Source organism: Chiloscyllium plagiosum, unplaced genomic scaffold (genome assembly GCF_037043375.1).
Source record: "Chiloscyllium plagiosum isolate Xiang-an unplaced genomic scaffold, Cpla_swu_hap1 HiC_scaffold_6, whole genome shotgun sequence".
In the NCBI taxonomy this organism is placed as follows: domain Eukaryota; kingdom Metazoa; phylum Chordata; class Chondrichthyes; order Orectolobiformes; family Hemiscylliidae; genus Chiloscyllium; species Chiloscyllium plagiosum.
Window position 1 is genome coordinate 116,405,844 of NW_028270144.1, and position 24,497 is coordinate 116,430,340.

Genomic DNA, 24,497 nt, shown 5'->3' on the forward strand with positions numbered 1-24,497 from the left:
CATGGCTGGCCTGAAAGTCCTAAACTCCATGTTTCCTATGTCTCTTGATTGCCTTAGTGTTTTAAAAAAAAATCTATCCCTGCCTTGAGTACACTTATCAATCCAACCTCAATAGCCCTTTGCATTTACGAATCTCACAGATGCACTACTGACTAAGAGGAGAAATTCCTCCTCATCTCTGTCGTAAGCGGGTAACCCCTTGTTGCTGACATTATGTCCTCTGGTCCTAGACTCTCTCAAAAGGAGAAACGACCATTCCATCACAATCGTGTCAAGCCTCCTCAGAATCTTACATGTTTAAATAAAGTGGCTTCTAATTCTTATAAATTCCATTGAGTAGAGGCCCAACTCACTCAACCTCTCCTCTCCGTCTATGCCTCAGATCAACCCATTGAACATGCTCTGGGCTGCCTCCAATGATTTCCTTTCCTTAGATATCTTTCCTTAGATAAGGGGACCAAAGCTGTTCACAACATTGTAGACATTGTCTAACTAGTATCTTGGATAGTTTCAGCAAGACTTTTTTTTATTTTGATACTCCATTTTCTTTGTAATAAAGGCCAACATTCCATTTGACTGCCTATTACTCCTTGAAGCTGTAAGCTAGTTCATGTGATTCATGCACAAGAACTTCCAAATCCCTCTGTGCTGCTCCTATGTTGTAACTAATTGCTTAATATAAGTTCAGCCACCAAATGTCTAAGGAACATATTGATTGCACCTAATCTTTTGTTGTGTTGAATATCTTTAAATGTCTGTCAATTCTTTGATATCACAATATCCATGCCTGGTTTCTTCTGTTCCAGAAGATGACATAAGCATTGCTGCATCAGGTAAAACACCCCTTTAGAGTAACTACTGGTGACTCAAGACACTAATAAAACAACCCGTGCCTCACCTTTCAAGGACACTTGAAGGACTATATGCTGTATATTACTTTCATCTCCCTTTGCACAGAACACAATCCCTTTGTTTCTGTATGTTTGACATGGCCTCTTATTTTTCTCTGTGGTAGAAGTGGGTTTGGAAGATGCTGCCAAAGGAATCGTGGTGAACTTATGCAGTGCATCTTGTAGAGTGTACACACTGCTGCTACTGTGCATCAGGATGAAAAGAAATAATGTTCAACGTGGTGGATGGGGTGTCAGTCAATCAGGTGGCTTTGGCCTGGATGATGTTAAGATGTTGCATGTTGTTGGAACTGCACCCACCCAGGCAAGTAGCGAGTTTTCCATCATACTCATGACTTGAATCTTGTCAATGGTGGACAGGCTTTGAGGAATCAGGAGATGTTTCAATGACTGTGAGTAGTAATTGAGGAAGCAGCCATCAAAAGGTGTCAAGTTTGAGTTTTTAAGCCCCGAAGTTGAAGGCTGAAAGGAAGGAAGTAGGTGTACAATGTGAAATTCCTTCAGATAAGCGATAATCAGAGGAAGATTTGAGACTGCCATCTGGTGGTGGGATGCTAAACGATTGCTGACTCCAATAGAAGAAAATCTGTACATTTGTCCTTTTACAAATATCTGTGAAGCAAAGGAGTATAATATCTTCTGATCCTGCAAGGAACAAAGCAAAACAATCCTTATTAAAATGCTGTTGTATGTTAAATTCAGATAAAAAAAGTGAGGTTTGAGCTGGAGGCAGTATATGTATGGCATTACCACAGCAAACAATAGTAAATAAACTTGTTTTGCATCAGATTTTATTCTTTGGAGTGTTCACTAACAAAACAGTGGGCGGCACGGTGGCTCAGTGATTAGCACTGCTGCCTCACAGGGTCCCAGGTTCAATTCCAGCTTTGGGCGACTCTCTGTGTGGAGTTTGCACATTCTCCCCGTGTCTGCGTGGGTTTCCTCCAGGTGCTCCGGTTTCCTCCCACTGTCCAAAGACGTGCAGCTTAGGTGAATTGGCCATGCTAAATTGCCTGTAGCGTTAGGTGAAGGGGTAAATGTAGGGGAATGGGTCTGGGTGGGTTGCTCTTCAGAGGGTCGATGTGGACTTGTTGGGCTGAAGGGCCTGTTTCCATACTGTAAGTAATCTAATCTAAAACAGTGATGATATTGAATGAGAAATAAAACGGATGTTGCGGCTGTACAAGACATTGGTTAGGCCACTTTTAGAATATTGTTGGAAGGATGTTGTGTAACTTGAAAGGGTACAGAAAAGATTTCGAAGTATTTTGCCAGGGTTGGAAGGTTTGAGCTATAGGGAGAGGTTGAATAGACTAGGGCTGTTTTCCCTGGAGTGTCGGAGGCTGAGGGGTGACCTTAAAGAGGTTTATAAAATCATGAGGGACATGGATAGGGTAAATAGACAAAGTATTTTCCTTGGGTGGAGGAGTCTAGAATTAGAGGGCACAGGTTTAGGGTGAGAGGAAAAAGATTTAAAAGGGTCCTAAGGGGCAACTTTTTTCGCGAAGGTGGTGTGTGGAATGAGCTATCAGTGGAAATGGTGGAAGCTAGTGCAATTACAGCATTTAAAAGGCATCTGGTTGGGTACATGAATAGGAAGGGTTTAGAGGGGTATGGACCAAATGCTGGCAAATGAGACTAAATTAATTTAGGATATCTGGTCGGCATGGACAAGTTGGATGGAAGGGTCTGTTTCTGTGCTGTATATCTCTATGAGTATGACTCTATGGTGAGAACATCCGCAGTCTTCAGTAATGTTTGACCAAGCTTTTTTAAGCAGCATCTCATGAACCGGCCTCTTGATTAACCGGCAAACAGCAGACATGAGCAATACTGGAAGTTTGTGCAATCTCTGAGTTAAGGGTGTGAATGAAAAAGCTCTCTGCCGGTAAGTTTAAAAATTGCATTATTATTTATGACTTATTCTGTAAATAAGGTATAATAGTGATATGTATACCCCCCCCCCCCCCCCCCCATTATGTTTCTGTAACTTAGTATGATTGATTATGTGGACCTCAGCTGGAATATTTAATCAACCAGTGCACTCCTGGTGTGGTACGTAAGTGCTGCTTAATAAGAAGTTTGCTGCTATATTGTAAGGAATCTTTTACATTCATTGAGAAGGTAAAAAGTGCCTCAGTTTAACAGTTCATCCCTGTAGACTCCCTCAGTACAGCACTGCATACGTTAGTTTAGATTTTCTGGTCAATTCGAGATTTGAGCCACAAGCTTCTGAGTTGGACAACAAATTGTTACTGATTTAAAGAAGAAAGTGGTAATCTAAGGCTGATATCTAGACACTATTAGAACACGCCCAACAAGCTAAATCTTATTTCGAGTTCATTTCTACACTCAATGCATGGCTGTGATACTGATTGATTGATAAGTTAGAAGTGAGCCAAAAACAAATCATTTTCCTCTGTCAGAATGATGCATGTTTCAAGACCAGCTTGTTGGCAAATAACAAATAGGGACATTTGAAAACAGTGAGTGCAAAAATAAATGTTTTGAGTGAGTTTATTTTTAAATTGAGAGTATATTCAGTTACTAGAACTCCGTAGCAAATGTACAAAATTATAGGTTTGCCAGCATTTAGGGACATTTCTAAGCAGTGATTGAAAAAGAATATTTTCAATAAGTTTGTTTTAAAACTGGTAACATATTCAAGAATTTATTTGAATTATTTATTGTTATGTGTATTCAATATAAAATACAGTGAAAAGTGTGTACAGGACTGTCCTCATGCATAGGCACCATTCACATTAACTTAAAATAAAGAAAACTTAGAAGAACCCCTCCAGCATGGAAACAGGCCATTTGGCCCATCAAATCCACACCAACCCTCTAAAGAGTATCCCACCTTGCCTGGACACTAGGGCAATTTAGCTAACATTTACTCCACATGGAGAAAGTGAGGACTGCAGATGCTGGAGATCAGAGTCAAAAAGTGTGACACTGGAAAAGTACAGCGGGTCAGACAGCGGGCATATCGACATTTTGGGCATAAGCCCCTTCAATCAGGAAGTCACACATAGCCAATCCACTTCACCTGGACATCTTTGGACTGTGCGGGGAAAACCCATGCAGACATTGGGAGAATGTACAAACTCCATACAATCAGTCATACAGCACGGGAACAGACCCTTCAGTCCAACCCGTCCATGCCGACCAGATATCCCAACCCAATCTAGTCCCACCTGTCAGCACCTGGCGCATATCTCTCCAAACCTTTCCTATTCAAATACCCATCCAAATACCTCTTAAATGTTACAATTGTACCAGCCTTCACCACTTCCTGTGGTAGTTCATTCCATACACACACCACCCTCTGCGTGAAACCGCTTGAGGTTGGAAATGAACACTGCTCCTTGGTGCTATGAAGCCACCGTTCCACCTCAACGCATCCTCCTCTGCTGTTACAGTCCAGCTCCGGGCTACACAATCCCCTCTGTGCAGAAGAGAGAGCCCCACCGCCCAGGCTTCACAAACCTGCCGACTCTCCAAGCCAGGCTGCCTCTGAAGACGCCCCAGCCCACTGAGACTGCCTTCCCCTGAAACACGTTTCAACTTGGAAATCTCCCGCTAAAACTTACAACTGGAAAGGTGCCAAACACACTGCAGTCAGAGAAAAATCTTACAGTTGAGGAATTATCCAGAGAGCAAGTGCTAACTCTGCAGCTTCTTTGAACATAAATTACTAGAACTCAAGGAAAACACACAATAATGTACGTGTTTCAGACACACTTGCAGCAATAGCACGTTGGGACAATAACATGTCAGGACATTTCTCGACAGTGGGTTTATTTTTAAATTGGCGGTGTATTCAAAGGAAAATATTTACAATGTTTCTTGTGGCAAATAAATTGTCAGCAGAGCATTGCACAAGTTCAATCTCACCATCGGAGGGCCTCACTTGCATTTGGTACTCACTTAGCCCAGAAATATTAGTGCAATTCCCCACGATCTTATTGTGAATAGCCATTAGTTGGGCGGATGGAGCTTTTCACCCCATTCTGGAGCCTTTTTCACTTCAAAACAGTGATAGCCACACCGTTTGGGATTTAATTCAAACTGCTTTGCAGGACGTCCAGCCAAGAGATATCTTCTTGTCACTCCTGAGAAACTCGCCCACAGCTGACCGGGCGGAACAAAACCACAGAGGAATCCGCAGATGAGACTCGGGATATTTCAACCTCAGTCCAGAGGAAGGGAGATCCAGTGAAGGTTGACAAGGAATCAAAGCGGTGGGTGAATGATCTATTGGCGACCTGAGGTGATAGTCAAGTGAAAGCTGCAAGGTGTAGAATTAAGCGCGAGGGTTTTGGTGAGAGGGAGAGGTGGGGACAAACATGAGAAAGGTTCTGGAGTTGCTGGTTAGCGTGAATTCGGAATTTGAAGCAATGCTCACAAGGTATGTCACGTCAAGAAATTAACTCCGAATGAATTTGAGATTAGGGTCTGTCTCAGAAAGCGAGGCTGGAAAGATGAGCACCGCCTAAAATGTAAAATTTCATAGAATGCAAGAGAAACAGGCTGTTCTGTTATTCATTTCGATCATGAATCACCTTAATCCCATAGGAACACAAATAGACTATTCAGCCCAATGAGTCTTGCTCTGCCATTCAGTGAGATCATGGCTGATTTGATTATCCTCAAATCCATTTCTACTGCTTCACCTCATCGTCCTGATTCCCTTACTAATTGAAAAATAATCTAACACAGCCTTGGTTATATTTAATCACCCAATCTCGACAGCCCTCTGTGGTAAAGAATTAAACACATTTACTGCCCTCTGAGGGGAAAACTTCCTCCTCATCTCTGTCTTAAAATGCAAATCCTTATCCCAAGACGTTCACACTTTGCATCCACCCCATCCAATCCCCTTAGAATCTTGTACGTGTCAACAGAGTTGCCTGTCATTCTTCTACATTCCAATGTGCACAGACTTGATCTACTCAACCTTTCCTGATGAGTCAATCCCTTCATTTCTGGCATCTACCTATGCATCTATAATCCGTAACAATGTTTCCGAGCAAAAAAATTGATCTCAGTTCGGGTGGTTTCAGTTGGACCCTCTGGGTTAGCCACTATTTGGAGGAGCAATGTTTCAGATTTCCATTCCTTGGCATGATGTCAACTTGTTGCAACTCCTGTCTTGCATTGAACAGCTCACTTGGTGAATGTAAAAGGGACCCATAAATCGCAGGTGTTGCTTCATTTCAGGACCACTCTACTGTTTCAGTGTTAAAGTTGACCTAAGTTTTAGAAGTGTCTGTGTTCAGAGATGAAAACCAAGACATTAATATCAGAGTACTTGAGTCATCAAAATCCTGGCTAGCCTCAGTGACAAGGATATCACTGGTGCATTGTGAACAACAGGATTGACATGCTTCACGATTATTGCAGCTTGTCTTTTAATTGTATAAGTCCTGCCCCTGTTCCCATTCTTCTAAACGTCAATGAGTTAAGGCCCAATCCATTCAAGCATTCCTCATAAGATAGCCATGTCTGTTCAGGAATCAGTATGGATGGACCTTTCCTTTCTAATACTTCCTTGCCTTTACATTAATTATACACACAATTCTAGGTCATGATTCATCAATGTCATGTATAGTACCAGCAGACCTTCCTGATTTTAATAATATATCTCACTTGCTAAAAATACTAAAAATTAATTTGCCTTCTTAGATACATGCTACATGTGCACAGCAACTTCTTACAATTCATGTACACAAAGACCCAAATGAAGCAGTCCATGTCCAAATATAGCAAGACCAGGAAAACATTCAGACTGGGTCTAAATGTGGCCAGTAATATACCTGGAGAAAGTGCGGACTGCAGATGCTGGAGATCCGAGTCGAAAAGTGTGACGCTGGAAAAGCACAGCAGATCAGGCAGCATCCGAAGAGTACGAAAATCAACATTTTGGGCATGAGCCCTTTATCAGGAATGTGGAGGGGCAGGAAGGGGGCTGGGAGATAAATAGGAGGGTGGGGGTGGGCACTGAGGGAAGGTAGCTGGGAAGGCGATAGGTAGATGCAGGTGGGGGGTGATGGTGATAGGTCGGAGGGGAAGGTGGAGCAGATGAGTAGGAAGGGAGGTGGACAGGTAGGACAATTCAACAGGGCGGTGACAAATTGGCAGGTTGGATCTGGGGTGAGGTGCGAGGAGGGGAGATGAAGAAACTGGTGGTCGGTGTTGATGCCGTGTGGTTGGAGGATCCCAAGGCGGAAGATGACGCGTTCTTTCTCCAGGCATTGGGTGTTAATGTACGTGCCACAAAAGTGCCAAGCAAATACTGCCTCCCACGAGGGAAAGTCTAACCAGAAGACCATGAGAGAGAGGAGCAGAAATGGGCCATTTGGCCAATGGGTCTGCTCTACCAATCAATAGTTCATGGCTCATCTGATAACCCTCAATTCCATTTTCCTCCCTTTTTCCCAAACCGCTGATTCCCACACACCTGTCAGCCTAACATGAAGTGTAAGGAAAATGCTAAAATCTATCATAAAAGATGTGAAAAACGGACACTTAGACAATACATAATCTGATTTTGCGTAGCCAGCATAGATTTTTGAATTCAATATCATGTTTGACAAATTAGATTTTCAGAAGGCCTTTGATAAAGTCCATCCCCCCCTTTCATTGCAAGGTATTGCTAAGTTAGATCTCACTGGGCATGCGGATTCAGTTTCCTTATCTCTGGGAAGATAGAGGAAGGGCAATGAAGGATCATGAGACTCTTTTTCCTAGTATGGCGGGATGGTCCTATGAAGAGGCATTACACAAGATAGGCCGATGTTCTCTGGAGCATTGGAGCCAGGATCATTCCAGGTTAGAGGTTTCCTGTGGTTCGAGAATCGAATTTAAAAATAAGGGAGTGCCACTTAGGATTGAAATGAGGAGGTTTTTTTAAGTCAGAGGAATGCGAATCTTTGGAATTCTCTTCCCAATGGACTGTTGAAGCATATTTAAAATAAAGATTGATTTTTTTTTGATTATCAATGACTTCAAGGGTTATGGAACAATGGAAGTAAAAGTAATTGAAGTGTTTGATTAGACATGATCTGTTAAATGGCGGAGCAAACATTGATGTGCTGAATGGCCCACTCCTAGTCTTATATTCCTATTGGTCTAGTTTGCGGAACACTTAAACCAACAACTTTTTGCTCTGCCACAATGTTGAAATTTTCGTTTGGCCCCTTTTCAATAATCCTTACAAGCAGAGAGTTACAGATTTCTGCTATTCTTTGTGATAAGGACAGTGTTTCCTTGCATTAGCCTTGAATGGCCTCACTCTATTGGTAGTGTTATGCACATGATACATGGTGTTCTAAGGTGGTTAACATCATCCAGTGGATCCTCACCACTGCTCATCATGTCGCATGAGATAGCTGGACACTTGGTCACCAGGAGTTGCTGTTACCTTTGTTTAGGATGGGATCTACAGGATTTTGTTTTTGGCATTTTAGAGGGAAACCACAAGGTAGCCTAATGTAGAGATGCTCTTGTCTTAAAAAGGATATAGCTTTGCCATGGTAGCAAGCAACTACAAGTTACATTGGTGTAATAGGCATTATGACGTTACGAGGAAATCTAGACGGTGGGTCTATTGCTTTTGAGATCTGGAGCTGTTCTCCTGCTCAAGTTTGTATAGCAACATCCAATTCGGTAGAGCTAAACGCATTTCTCAACATTTATTTTGAAACTTCTTTAGCCAAAGAGTGGTGAATCTAGGGAATTCATTGCCCCAGAAGGCCTGATCATTGAGTATATTTAAGACTGAGATAGATAGGTTCTTGAGTATCAAGGGAATCAAGGGTTCCGGGGAAAAGGCAGGAGAATGGGGTTGAGTAACTTATCAGCCATGATTGAATGGTGGAGCAGACTCAGTGGGCTGAATGGCCTAATTTCTGTTCCTATATCTTATGGTCTTTTGGTCATGAAACATTTCAGAGTCAAATATTGTAAAGAACAACTAAGGGAGAATAGTCATCCACGAATGAAGAGTGGACAGTGCTTTATGGCCTGTTCCTGAGGTTGCACGATCACTGACTCATGCTGTTCAGGACTTGGTGAGTAAATAACCTGGAACATTGGAAATATCCAGCCTCCCAGATGCTGTTGGCAGTGGGGGAGGGAGCAATGTTAAAATCTCTTCAAATTATTTTCCTCAAAGTTAATCCATTCAATGGAAATTTAGGAGACAGAACATATACTCATTCCTCAGCAAAGAAGTCCCTCAATTTCTGTAAAAAAGTGTAAACTGTGAATGCATTGGGATAATTTCCTTATGCATGTGTAATTGGGTAGCTTGTAGATAGAGAATGTAGTTCGGCCATGCAGAGGAATCAGGGAGTTGCCACTGTGACTGACTGCAACCTCTATGGATGGCTTACCGATTGGGAGAATGGGGGATGGGGGGGGGGGGGTTGGGGGGGGGGGGGGTGGTGGTGAGGAGGTCATCTACTAGGATAGCCACTACATATAAGCAACCTGTAGCAACTTAAAGGGAAGGAGCGTTTGGCGATGTTTTGAAGCAGGAGGAGGGTTCACTTTAACCAGAGCACCCAGATACCCAGTAGTTTAAGTGGTCAGACCAAGTGTTGCAGATTGGCACATTCCAAGGTCCAGGACTACATTCTGACGGCCACACTAAAGCTTGGGGCAGCTGCCACCAAGGCATGGTGAGGAAAGACTACTGTCTGAGGTATTTGGTTTTGTGAAAGTAGGTCATGCCTCACAAAACGTATTGAGTTCTTTGAGAAGGTAACCAAACAGATGGATGAGGATAAAGCGGTTGATGTGGTGTATAAAGATTTCACTAAGGCATCTGATAAGGTTCCCCACAGTAGGCTATAGCACAAAAACGGTAGGCATTGGATTGAGGGTGACTTAGCAGTTCAGATCAGAAATTGGCTAACTGAAAGGAGACAGAGGGTGATGGATAATGCTGAAGGATGTCGTTGGTTACAGAGGGACATAGATAAGCTACAGAGCTGGGCTGAGAGGTAGCAAATGGAGTTTAATGTGGAAAAGTGTGAGGTGATTCATTTTGGAAGGAGGAACAGGAATGCTGAGTACTGGGCTAATAGATTCTTGGTAAGGTAGATGAACAGAGAGATGTCGGTGTCCATGTACATAGATTCCTGAAAGTTGCCACCCAGGTGGATAGGGTTGTTAAGAAGGCATACGGTGTGTTAGCTTTTATTGGTAGAGGGATTGTGTTTCAGAACCATGACATCATGATGCAGCTATACAAAACTCCGGTGCAACCGCACTTGGATTATTGAGTACAGTTCTGGTCACCGCATTACAGAAAGGATGTGGAAGCTTTGGAAATAGTTCAGAAGAGATTTACTGGGATGTTGCCTGTTATGGAGGGAAGGTCTTATGAGGAAAGAGTTATAGAGTCATAGAGTCATAGGGATGTACAGCATGGAAACAGACCCTTCGGTCCAACCCATCCATGCCGACCAGATATCCCAACTCAATCTAGTCTCACCTGCCAGAACCCAGCCCATATCCCTCCAAACCCTTCCTATTCATATACCCATCCAAATGTCTCTTAAATGTTGAAATCGTAGCAGCCTCCACCACTTCCTCTGGTGGCTCATTCCATACAAATACCACCCTCTGCACCCTAGGTCTCTTTTATATCTTTCCCCTCTCACCCTATACCTATGCCCTCTAGTTCTGGACTTCCCCGACCCCAGGGAAAAGACTTTGTCTATTTATCCTATCCATGCCCCTCATAATTTTGTAAACCTCTATAAGGTCACCCCTCAGCCTCCAACACTCCAGGGAAAACAGCCCCAGCCTGTTCAGCCTCTCTCTATAGCTCAAATCCTCCAACCCTGGCAACATCCTTGTAAATCTTTTCTGAACCCTTTCACGTTTCACAACATCTTTGCGATAGGAAGGAGACCAGAAATGCATGCAATATTCCAACAGTGGCCTAACCAATGTCTTGTACAGCTGCAACATGACCTCCTAGCTGAGGGACTTGAGGCTGTTTTTTGTTAGAGAGAAAAAGGTTGCGAGGTGACTTAATTGAGACATATAAGATAATCAGAGAATTAGATAGGTTGGACAGAGAGAGCCTTTTTCCTCGGGTGGTGATGGCTAGCATGAGGGGACATAGCTTTAAACTGAGGGGTGATAGAGATAGGACAGATGTCAGAGGTAGTTTCTTTACTTAGAGAGTAGTAGGGGCGTGGAAAGCACTGCCTGCAACAGTAGTAGACTCGCCAACTTTCACAGTATTGAAATGGTCATTGGATAGACAAATAGATGAAAAAGGAATGGTGCAGTTTAGATGGGCTTCAGATTGGTTTCACAGGTTGGACAACATTGAGGGCCCAAGGGCCTGTACTGCACTGTAATGTTCTATGTTCTATGTCTTCCTGCTGAAGGTAAATGGATGTACATTCAGTTATTGGACTCTCCTAGTGCCTCAAATATATGTGAATATTAATTTTGTATCTATAAGAAAGGTCTGGTTTTTTGGATAGAGTCAAAGTTTAGTTTTTTTTGTTTACTTAATATGCATCTGCACAGAACCAAACTGCTTTTGTGTCAATGATATTTTTTATGAATAAAGAATATTTTTGACATTAAAAAAAGTTAGACGCCAAATCAGCCAATAGCTGAAAGAGCATTGAGTGTAATGGATGCCTGGCTGAGTTAGTCAGAATGAATCATGAGAGGTAACAGAGATTGCAAATGCCATAAACATCAGCTGAAGTACAGATAACAATGCATATTATAGCTCACCTGGCCTGCCAAACTATGACGTCGTGTCTCTGTTAATCTATGCACCGTCCTGTCAAGCTCCACCTTAACTCCTCGCTTTCCACACCACTCCAGAGTTTATCCTGGATCACTTCACTACACTTCCTCACCCTCACATCCTCAGAATTGGTCCGTGCACAAAACAAATTGCCCACTTATTGACTTGCCATACTGCTTCTTTTTGACATGCTCACTGTGGTAAGTTGCCCCAAGCCTCAGTGGAAAAGGCACCCACCTGCTACTCACCCAGGAAGGATGAATAAAAATTGAAATTTCTAGCAGGTGCTAGAAATCAGAAACAAAAATAACAATTGATGGAAGAGCTCAGCAGGTCTGGCAGCATCTGTGGAGAGAAAGCAGAGTTAACGTTTCGAGTTCCATGACCTTTCCTCAGGATTGGGAAGAAGATTGGATACTTCAAGGACTTTATTCTCAATCAAACTTGTTCAAACAAAATGCGAATTAGATTCAGTGATACAGGGTCCACTGCATATTGCTATTGGGAGGGTATTAAGATGAGGCGATTACATCTTAACTGTTACACATATAAGGCATCAACTAACTAACATTGATAAAATAAAAGACAGCTTAGATTTAAGCTCAACATATACAATAGATTTTACAGCAATAACAGTTGAAGATCAATTCCTGATAAGAATCGTTTCACCAAAAAACAAGTTTGCCTCAAATAGCACAGCTTATTTCACAATCTTTGATTGCAATATGCGTTTCCCTTTGTCACAATGTTTGAAATGGGAGGTAAGCATCCTTGACAAACCTAATGCCACCCGGAATTGTCCATGAGGAGATGGTGGTGAGTTACCTGCTTGTATTGTTGCAGTCTAGCAAACTATCTGTTGGGAAGATAGTTTCAGGCTTGTTATGATAGTGAAGGAACAGCAATATGGTTGAAAAGTGTAGCACTGGAAAAGTACTGCAGATAAGGCAGCATCCGAGGGGCAGGAGAGTTGATGTTTTGGGCATAAGCCCTTCATCGGGAATGTGGTGGAGGGAGGGGTCTGAGAGATAAATAGAAGGTGGGGGTGGGGCTCGGGGGAAGGTAGGTGGGAAGGTGATAGATAGATTCAGGCGGTGGGGGTAATTGTGAAAGGTTGGTGGGGAGAGTGGAACAGTTCTGTGGGAAGGAGGATGGACAGGGAGGACAGGTCAGGTCAAGAGTTGGAGGATTGGATCTGGGATAGGGTGGGGGGAGGAGAGATTTGGAAACTAATTAAGTCAATATTGATGCCGTGTGATTGTAGGGTCCCAAGGTGGAAGATGAGGCATTTACTTCACTAGTCTCCCCTCCCCCACCTCATCCCAGATCCAACCCTCGGCACAGCGCCCTTGACCTGTCATACCTCTCCATCTTCCTTCCAACCTATCCGCTCCATTGTCCCCACTGACCTATCACCATTACCACCCCCCCACCTGCATTCACCTATTGCCTTCCCAGCTAATTTCCCCCCCAACCCCACCCCTACATTTACCTCTCAGCTCCTCCCCACCCCCACATTCCTGACAAAGGTCTTATGCCTGAAATGTCAACTCTCCTGCTCCTCGGATGCAGCGGTGCTTTTCCAGCACCATATTTTTCGACTCTGACTATCCAGCATGTGCAGTCCTCACTGCAGTCCTTGTGTGGTCCCAAGTCAGGACAGCTTATGACTTGGAGGGGAACTTGCTAGTGTTGCTTTACAATGTATCTTAATTACTGTTTTTCTAAGATTTTGTATTTCGAATTATCTTTGACATGGCACTGCATAGTCATCAGGGACCAGCGTTGAGTTGATGTTGGCAAAAGATGAAGGATGACCAGGAAAATATTGCTATAATTCAGACAGGAGGAGTGCCCTGGTAATCAAATCCCATGACAAGGGGATTAAAGTCTACTAGGGTTACACAGGAATATAGAGTCAAAGTTAAGATCAGAGCAGTTGTGGTCTTATTGAATCGTGGAACAGACCTGAAGGGCAAAGTGGATTCTCTTTCCTTATCTATATGTTTGCATGAAAAGAGTCTCAACTGAATTTTCCAATGGCAAAGTTCAACTGTTACCTTTACTTCTTCTGCAGCTCAGTTGAATTCTTTGCCTGTCATTCTTGTTCCTTTTTAAGAGCTTTGTCCTATCCACGTTATCCAGCTCACTCATGATTTTGGAAACCTTTATCAGGCGTCCTCTTAGCCTTGTCTTTTCTCCAACGAGAAGAGTTCCAACCTTTCCAGTCTGTCCCATAACTGAAGATCCCCACCTCTGGAACCATTCTTGTAAATTGCTTTGCTGACTCGTTAATTAATTCGCATCCTTCTGAAAATGTGGCACTCACAACGGTACATGAAAATGCAAGAGAGGTTCCCAAAGGCCACCCACACGAAAGGTTTTTAAGGACCTAATATTCAAACTTTAGCTCACCATTGGGAAAATGAGTTCTTGCTTCCCATCCTTTAAAGCACAATCTGTAACCTCAAGGCCTGGCATTTCCCATACTCAACCATTACCGTCAAGCCAGGGGATCAACCCTGGTTCAATGCAGAGAGCAGGAAGGCATGTCAGGACCAGCACCAAGAACATCTGGTGTCAACCTGGTGAAGCTACCAAACAGGACTACTGGTATGCCAAACAGCCTCAGTGGCAGGTGACAAACAGAGCTCAGCGACCCCACAACCAATGGATCAGATCCAGGCTCTACAGTCCTGCCACATCCTCTCTTGAGTAGTGGTGGACAATCAAACACTCACTGGAAGTAGAGGCTTAACAATATCCCCATCCTCAATAATGGTAGAGGCCAACACAACAGTGCAAAAGATAAGGCTGAAGCATTCACAACAATCTTCAACCAGAAGTGCCAAGTGAATGATCCATCTCAGCTCCCGCCTGTGGTCCCCAGTATCAGATACCAGTCTTCAGCCAATTCAATTCTTTCCACTTGTTATCCAGAAATAGTTGGAGCCACTCGATAGTGCAAAGACTAAGGGCCTTAACAACATTCCGGCAATAGTCCTGAAGATTTGTGCTCCAGATATTGCTGCTCCCATAGCCAAGGTCTTCCAATACAGATTGGCATCTACCAACAAAGTGGAAAATTGTCCAGGTATGTCAGGTACATAACTCCAACCTTGCCCCTTCAGTCTAACTCAATCATCAATAAAGTGATGTCAATAATGCTATCAGGGAACACCTGCTCAATGATAACCTGCTCAGTGACGCCCAGTTTGGGTTCCACCAGGGCCACTCAACTCCTGATCTCATTACAGCCTTAGTTCAAACATGGACAAAAGAGTTAAATTCCAGAGGTGAGGGGAGAGTGACAGCCCTTGACATTGAGGCTGCATTCAAATGAGTATGGCAACATAGAGCCCTAGCAAAACTGGAATCAATGGGTATCAGGTGGCAAACTCTCTAGTTAGAGTCATTCTTGACACACAGGAAGATGGTAGTGGTTGTTGGGGATCAGTCATCTCAGCTCCAGGACATCTCTGCAGGAGTTCCTCAGGGTAGTGTCTTAAGCTCAAACATCTTCAGCTGCTTCACCAATGACTCTTCCTCCACCATAACGTCAGAAGTGGGGATGTTCGCCAATGATTGCACAGTGTTCAGCACCACTCACAACACCTCAGATACTGAAACAGTCCATGTTCAAATGCAGCAAGACCTAGACAATATCCAGGCTTAGGCTGGCAAGTGGCAAGTAACATTCATGCCACACAAATGCCAGGCAAATACCATCTCCAATAAGAGACAATCTAATTGCCACTCCTTGACATTCAATGGTGTAACTATCACTAAATTTCCCCCATTATCAACACCCTTGGGGTTACCATTAATGAGAAACTCAACTGGATTTGCCATTTAAACACAGTGGCTGCAAGAGGAGGTCATAATCTAGGAATACTGCGGCCAGTAATTCACCTTCTGATTCCCCAAGGCCTGTCCACCATCTACAAAGAACAAGTCAGAAGTGTGGTGGAAGACTCCGCACTTGCCTGGATGGCAACACTGAAAGAGCTTTATGCTATCCAGGACAAAGCAGCCCACTTGATTGGCACAACATCTACAAGCATCCATTCCCTCCATCAATGGTGGTCAGTAGCAGCAGTGTGTACTATTTACAAGATGCATTGCAGAAATTCACCAAGGCTCCTGAGACAGTACTTTCCAAATGCACAACCACGTCCATCTTGAAGGACAAGGGTGGCAGATATATGGGAACACTACCACAAGCAAGTTCCCCTCCAGGCCAGATATCATCCGAACTTGGAAATTTATCACCATTTCCTCACTGTTGTTGGGTCAAAATTCTGGACCACACTCCCTGATGGCATTGTGGGTCAACCCACAGCAGGTGGACTGCAGAGGTTCAAGGAAGCAGCTCACCATCATCTTCTCAAAACGCGATAGGCAATAAATGACCAACCAGTGACATCCATGTCCCATAAGCAAATTTAAAAATCCCCCACCCGCCTTTCCAAAAGCTTTGGGTGGGCCCAGGAAATTCCACAATTTTTTGATGAGACATTAAACTGAGGCCCCACCTAATGCTCAGGGCAATATAAAATAGCCCATGACACTATTTTGAAAATGAGCAGGGGAGTTTTCCCTGGTGTTCTGTCAAATATTTATCCCTCCACCCACATCAATAAAGTGTGTTATCTGATCTTTGACAGGCTGTTGTCTGTAGGAGTCAGCCGTCTGCTTATTGATTGTGCTTCCTGCCTGACAGCGATAACCATACTTACACCTGTAAAGGACTCTTAGATTTCTGGTGGCTGTGATGTACATATTGTATAAATAGGATCCTCTCTTTAACCTCCTGCCCTACAACTCTTCAAGGTCTTTGCACCTCTCCTAATTTTGCCTCCTGTGTATCTTCAATTTGTTTTGCACACGCCCCAAATCGTTAACTCCTGGCGGTTTCTGAGTCTTCACTAGTAGCAGTTTCCCTTTCGAGAATCCCTTCAGGAAACTGCATTAACCTCTCTCTGTCCTTTCTTGAAAAGCTAATCCGTCTTCAGCTACTCTCATGTTCTCTATTCCTGTTGTTAAGTATCAAATCTTTTCTGACAACCCTCCTGCTATACCTTTTGTAATGTTTTACAACTTTAGAAGCACAAATGTAAACTGAAAGCCTCAGTATGTCCCATTAGGTCTGCAATTAGAGTTATAAATATTGGCACAACTGTGAACAATAAGCCCTATTATACAGCCGTACACCACAAAGTCCTATGAGACAACCTCTGCTGCATCAAACAAAACAATTTTGTGGTTGAATAAATCTGCTGTTTCACTTGATTCATACTTTACCCACTCCCACAGGTTCACCAGTAATGTACTGTCAGGGTGGTGCTGTGAGTCACTAAGTTATTGAGCAAATTTGTTTTTCACCTTGTTATATGAGTTTTATTTCCTTGGAATTCACTCGTCATCAGCAGAGCATGACTTTCAAAATTTAAACAGTTTGGTTTACTCAGCATCACAAAGCATCAGCAAGCGTTCCCATTAGATCTGTGCTTGGGATCCAATGGGTAAGTATCAGATCTCCCAACCTTTGCAGAGTGTTAATCTTACTGCTCCCCTCTCTCTTTGTTCCTTTCTGAGATATGAATATTTGTTTGATCTTGTATCTGTAAGCTGGTGAGCTTATATGGCTTCTTAATTGCAAGGCTGGAATGAATTTGAATCGGTCCTTAAGAGTAATTTCAGTGACCATTTGCATTCATGTTTCTGAAATATTCTGCTATTTATAATACTGTTTTGTTAGTATTTATAATATTGACATTGGTATTTCTGCTGTTTATTTAATATTACATTTTTTAAAGTTTTCTCTTGTTAGCATCTCCGGTTCTGATGTCAATAGTGATATTTTTCTATTAATATGGATTTATAGGGATTTTTATTTCATCATCAACATAACTATTTCGTTTCAAGCAAAATAAAGGCTGATAGAAAAGTAGTACCTTGGTTAGTCTGAAACTCTACCCAACAAAAATAGTTATTGACTTACAGAGCTGAACTTAGAGAGCTTAACTTACTCTCTGTTCCATCCATAGAAATCTCAACTCTTGTGCACAAGCAAGTAGGAGAGACAGTTGGCTCCCTTTTCAATGCCTGAACATACCTGTGGGTTAGTTTAAGGGCAGTAGCTGAGTCCTCACAATGGCTACAGGATGATGGGTTGCCATTGGCTTGGGTTGGAATGGGATGAGGTATTTGCCTCGTTTCTCCCTCTGGTTAATGGTACTTTGAAGGATGAGGCAGACGTTGCCTCACTCGGATGTGGGAGGGAGTTTTGAAGGAAAGGGGTAAGCAATCTTTTATCAATTTTCTTTGCAGATCTTTCAATGTTTTGCCTCCTATTTGAGGCAGTTGTTGTGACACAATGCCACACGTGGAGCAAGACATGATTAAAACCAGAACCTCTACATTACAAACTTGCAGGAGAAATTCGAAGTCTGATGTCTCTCCTAGTCTCGCTCTCTCTCTCTCAAAATCGCAAAGTTTCCCAAACAGATATATGAAGTCGAAGCAGCAACAGACCACTCACCCCATCAAACCTGCTCCATCATTCAACGGACCACGATTGATCTGATTATTCCACATTCCTTCCTATTCACAATAACCTTTTGCCCCCTTGCTCATCATGAATCTATCTTCCTCTGCCTTAAAAATATTCAAGCAGTCTGCCGTCAGCATCTTCTGATTCAAAGAGTTCTAAACTCTCATGATTGTCTGTGAGAAAACATTCTCTTTATCTCTGTTTTAAATGGCCAATCTCATTTTTAAATAGCGATCCCTAGTTCTGGACCCTCCCACAAGAGGAAATATCCTGAGCACATTCATCTTGAAAAGACCCCTCAGGATCTGACATGTTTCATCTAATCATCTGTCACTTTTCTAAATCAAGCCTGTCCAACCTATCCTCAAAAGACAACTCACCCTGTTCTTAGTATTAGTCTGATAAACCAGATCTGAACTGCTTCAAATGTGTTTTCATCCTTCCTTAAATAAGGAAAACAATACTGCACACAGTGCTCCTTCCAAACCCTTAACCACTATCATCTAGAAGGGCAAAGACAGAAAATATATGGGACAACCACCACCTGTAAGGCTCCTCCAAGTCATTCATCATTCTGACTTAGAATCCCATCTCTGAGCCTTCAGTGTTGCTAGATCAAAACCCTGGAACTCCCTCCTTATTGCATTGAATCACAAAAAACGTTGATATGCAGATACAGCAAGTAATTAAGAAGGCAGTAGAATATTGTCCTGCATTATGAGAGGGATGAACTTTAAAAACAGCGAGGTTATGCTGCTGTTGTGCTGTACAAGGTGCTGGTGGGGCCACACCTGGAGTACTGCGTGCAGTTTTGGTCTCCTTACTTGAGAAAGGATGTACTGGCTCTGGAGGGGATGCAGAGGGGGTTCACTAGGTTGATTCCAGAGATGGGAGTTTTGGCTTATGCGGAGAGACTAAGTAGATTAGATTAGATTAGATTACTTAGATTAGATTAGATTAGATTACTTACAGTGTGGAAACAGGCCCTTCGGCCCAACAAGTCCACACCGACCCGCCGAAGCGCAACCCACCCATACCCCTACATTTACCCCTTACCTAACACTACGGGCAATTTAGCATGGCCAATTCACCTGACCTGCACATCTTTGGACTGTGGGAGGAAACCGGAGCACCCGGAGGAAACCCACGCAGACACGGGGAGAACGTGCAAACTCCACACAGTCAGTCGCCTGAGGCGGGAATTGAACCCGGGTCTCTGACGCTGCGAGGCAGCAGTGCTAACCACTGTACCACCGTGCCGCCCACAAAGTAGAATGGGATTATACTCATTGGAATTTAGAAGAACAAAAAGGGATCTTATAGAAATGTATAAAATGATGAAGGGAATAGATAAGGTAGAAACAGGGAAGTTGTTTCCACTGGCAGGTGAAAGTAAAATTAGGGGTCGTAGTCTCAAAATAAGGGGGAACAGATTTAGGATTGAGCTGAGAAGCAACTTTTTTACCCAGAGGGTTGCGAATTTGTGGAAATCCCTGCCCAGTGAAGCTGTTGAGGTTTCCTCGCTGAATATTTTTAAGGCAAAGAGAGATAGACTGTTGAACAATAAAGGAGTTAAGGGTTATGGTGAGTGAGTGAGTAAGTGGACCTCAATCCATAAACAGATCAGTCATGATCTTATTGAATGACAAATGCTGGCCTCACCATCAAACACCCCATAAGTGAAAGAGAAACACTTCAGATGTGGTCTCACTAGTTTTCTGTACATTTGAAACATAACCTCCCTACTTCTGTGCTCAATTCATCTTGGAATTGACAATAATTTTCCTATTAACTTTCCTAATTACTTACTGCACATGCATACTAACCATTTGTAATTCATGGCCAAGGGTACTTGGGTCTCTTCACATCTCAGAACTAACAAGATTTATTTCTATGCAATTGTAAAACGAGCAAATACTTTCTGAATTTGACAGCCCACTCTATACTATTGCCAGCCTTGCAGTTATCTTCGGGAAAGCGTGTTGCATCATATTACCTTATCATAGTCTTGCTGAAGAAATACAGAAGTTGTAACCTGAAAAACAGTTCACGTTATCAACTACAGTAATCTCTACACTATTAACCTCTTAATTCTCCCCACTGTAACTTCTGTGAACTAGCCACAATGCTTAGGGAGAAAATACTTGTAAGGAGATCTCAGCTATCTGTAAGAATAATAGGGTGGTTATGGTAGGGGATTTTAACTTTCCAAACATAGACTTGGACTGCCATAGTGTTCAGGGTTTAGATGGAAAGGAATTTGTTAAGCGTGTACGAGAAAATTTTCTGATTCAGTATGTGGATGTACCTACTAGAGAAGGTGCAAAACGTGACCTATTCTTGGCAGGGCAGGTGACTGAGATGTCAGTGGGGGAGCACTTTGGGGCCTGCGACCATAATTCTATTCGTTTTAAAATAGTGATGGAAAAGGATAGACCAGATCTAAAAGTTGAAGTTCTAAATTGGAGAAAGGCCAATTTTGACAGTATTAGGCAAAAACTTTCGAAAGCTGATTGGGGGCAGATGTTCGCGGGTAAAGGGACAGCTGGAAAATGGGAAGCCTTCAGAAATGAGATAACGAGAATCCAGAGAAAGTATATTCCTGTCAGGGTGAAAGGAAAGGCTAGTAGGTATAGGGAATGCTGGATGACTAAAGGAATGGAGGGTTTGGTGAAGAAAAAGAAGGAAGCATATGTAACGTATAGACAGCAGAGATCGAGCAAATCCTTAGAAGAATATAAAGGCAGTAGGAGTATACTTAAGAGGGCAAAAAGGGGATATGAGATAGCTTTGGCAAATAGAGTTAAGCAGAATCCAAAGGGTTTGTATAAATACATTAAGGACAAAAGGATAACTAGGGAGAGAATAGGGCCCCTCAAAGATCAGCAAGGCAGCCATTGTGTGGAGCCACAGAAAATGGGGGAGATACTAAATGAATATTTTGCATCAGTATTTACTGTGGAAAAGGATATGGAAGATATAGACTGTAGGGAAATAGATGGTGACATCTTGCAAAATGTCCATATTACAGAGGAGAAAGTGCTGGATGTCTTGAAACGCATAAAGGTGGATAAATGCCCAGGACCTGATCAGATGTACCCGAGAACTCTGTGGGAAGCTAGAGAAGTGATTGCTGGGCCTCTTGCTGAGATATTTACATCATCGATAGTCACAGGTGAGGTGCCGGAAGACTGGAGGTAGGCAAACATGGTGCCAATCTTTAATAAGGGTAGTAAGGACAATCCAGGGAACTATAGGACAGTGAGCCTGACCTCGGTGGTGGGCAAATTGTTGGAGGGAATCCTGAGGGACAGGATGTACATGTATTTGGAAAGGCAAGGACTGATTAGGGATAGTTAACATGGCTTTGTACTTGGGAAATCATGTCTCACAAACTTGATTGAGTTTTTTGAAGAAGTAACAAAGAGGATTGATGAGGGCAGAGCAGTAGATGTGATCTATATGGACTTCAGTAAGGCGTTTGACAAGGTTCCCCATGGGATACTGGTTAGCAAGGTTAGATCTCAAGGAATAAAGGGAAAACTAGCCATTTGGATATAGAACTGGCTCAAAGGTGGAAGACAGAGGGTGGTGGTGGAGGGTTGTTTTTCAGACTGGAATCCTGTGACCAGTGGAGTGCCACAAAGATTGGTGCTGGGTCCTCTACTTTTTGTCATTTACATAAATGATTTGGATGTGAGCATAAGAGATACAGTTAGTAAGTTTGCAGATGACATCAAAATTGGAGGTGTAGTGGACAGCGAAGAGGATTACCTCAGATTACAACAGGATCTTGACCAGATGGACCAATGGGCTGAGAAGTGGCAGATGGAGTTTAATTCAGATAAATGCGAGGTGCTGCATTTTGGGAAAGCAAATCTTAGCAGGATTTATACACTTAATGGTAAGGTCCTGGGGAGTGTTGCTGAACATAGAGACCTTGGAGTGCATGTTCATAGCTCCTTGAAAGTGGAGTCGCAGGTAGATGGGATAGTGAAGAAGGCGTTTGGTATGCTTTCCTTTATTGGTCAGAATATTGAGTACAGGAGTTGGGAGGTCATGTTGTGGCTGTACAGGACATTGGTTAGGCCATTGTTGGAATATTGCGTGCAATTCTGGTTTCCTTTTTATCGAAAAGATGTTGTGAAATGTGAAAGGGTTCAAAAAAGATTTACAAGGATGTTGCCAGGGTTGGAAGATTTGAGCTATAGGGAGATGCTGGGGCTGTTTTCCCTGGGGCATCGGAGGCTGAGGGGTGACGTTATCGAGGTTTAAAAAATTATGAGGGGCATGGATAGAATAAATAGACAAAGTCTTTTCCCTGGGGTGGGGGAGTCCAGAACTAGAGGACATAGGTTTAGGATGAGAGGGGAAATATATAAAATAGACCTAAGTGACAAGTTTTCACACAGAGGTTGGTATGTGTATGGAATGAGATGCCAGAGGAAGTGGTGGAGGCTAGTACAATTGCAACATTTAAAAGTCATCTGGATGGGTAAATGAATAGGAGGGGTTTGGAGGGATATGGGCCGGATGCTGGCAGGTGGGACTAGATTGGGTTGGGATATCTGGTCAGCACGGACAGGTTGGACCGAAGGGTCTGTTTCCATGCTGTACATCTCTATGTCTATGACTCTAAAAGTAAGCACATTATTAACTGAGTGAACTAAGGCATCAATTGAAATGCAATAAAGCAGAATGGATGATGTGTCCTAGCTGCAGCATATGGGAATAATTAGATGACTGTGATAGAGTCATAGAAACACAGAATCAGATCCTTTGGTCCAACTGTCTGTGCATTGCCACAGGACGGGTCAGGCATGCTCCACCCTGCTGGCTTCCCTTTGCCCTGTTATGGACTGTGTCCTCTTGCAATAAGCAAATGAGGGATGAGGAATGGGTGGGATGACAGTGGGTGGCACAGCTGCTGGTGCTATTGCATGTGAATGAAAGGTTGGTAAGGTGCACTGAAAGACAGAGGAGGCAGCACAGTGTGTAGGATAAGGAGGTGTGGGAGCTTGAGAGGGTGCTGTGGGGGAGAGTGAGAGAGGCAAAGTCTTGAAGGCAAAACTCACAGAAGCAGAGTATGACCCTTGGTGCAAAATGGGTGCAGTAGCAGAGATAGAGTGAGCATGAGGTGGCAGACAGGAGTATGGCCCTTACCTTGGCAGAGCGGAGAAGGCCATTAACCTTCTTATGGAATGGCTGGCTGCTCCTCCTCACCCTTGGAGGTGGCACAGATACGGGTGATAACTTCAAACCAAGCCGGTAGCATCTAGTGACACGGTCTCCTCTGATAGCTCGCAAGGTAGAGGACTCCTTTCCTGCGCAGCTCTCTGACCCCCCAGGACTTCTCGTCAGGGAAACGTGATGCCAGCTTCCCCTTCTCTGACATGTTACAACACTGCCATCAATGGGTATGGCAGCTTCGTGATACTAGTGTGTGAACGGGTGCACAACAGGCTTTTAGGGGTGGGGCAAGCATAAGGGATGCTGGGATGTTCCAAGCACTGCTGTTGTAAGGTGGGGTGGAAAATCGACATGACAAATGCCATGGGATAGGGTAAGGAATTAACTTGTTGGCTTTAGTTGAGAAAGCTCGAACTCATGGTGAAAAATCCTCCAATAACATAATGCAACTCTGACTTAGCCAGAAAAAGCAAGATTCAGCCCTTGGTATTAATTTTCCAAACTTCTCCGGATTTGGAGAAGGTCCAACTCTATTGACAGACAACAATGTTATTCGAAAAGGGACTGACAGAGAGCAATCTGCATGGTTTGAATTCCCACAGTAGCAGAGATTACCATGAAAGGCTCTGATCCTCAACCTCTGCCCCCACCTGAGGCATGGTGAACCTCAATTTAAACCATCACTGGTCCCAAATGAGAGAGCAGCCCGATGAACTGGCAGGATTACAGTAACATTATCCATTACTGATTCTGTAATATCCATTTTTATTTCTCAGTGCATTTGTATTGACTGGTCATTTAATTTGCCTATTCACTTTCGTCACCTCTGTTTTCATGCACTCAAAATTGCTCTCGTTTAGAGTCATAGAGTCATAGAGATGTACAGCACGTAAACAAACCCTTCAGTCCAACCCGTCCATGCCAACCAGATATCCCAACCCAATCTAGTCCCACCTGCCATCACCCAGCCCATATCCCTCCAAACCCCTCCTATTCATATACCCATCCAAATGCCTCTTAAATGTTGCAGTTGTACCAGCCTCCACCA

At 43.3% G+C, this 24,497-nt stretch overlaps 1 protein-coding gene across 5 annotated transcripts in view; it reads left to right on the forward strand.

Annotated features, from left to right (window-relative positions):
- Positions 1-4,824: 4,824 nt before the first annotated feature.
- Positions 4,825-24,497, forward strand: part of LOC122551172 (interleukin-21 receptor-like) — a 61,469-nt gene continuing 41,796 nt past the window's right edge. For 2 of the 5 annotated variants that reach the window (XM_043692801.2, XM_043692798.2), the window contains exon 1: positions 4,825-5,155. Coding sequence is in view for 1 of the 5 variants with exons in the window: in XM_087988385.1 (XP_087844511.1) it covers positions 21,353-21,434 (82 nt within the window). In the remaining 4 variants the exon portion in view is untranslated. Of the gene's footprint in view, positions 5,156-5,221; positions 5,323-21,338; positions 21,435-24,497 lie in introns of those variants that run through there. The other 3 variants (XM_043692797.2, XM_087988386.1, XM_087988385.1) reach the window with 3 other exon arrangements.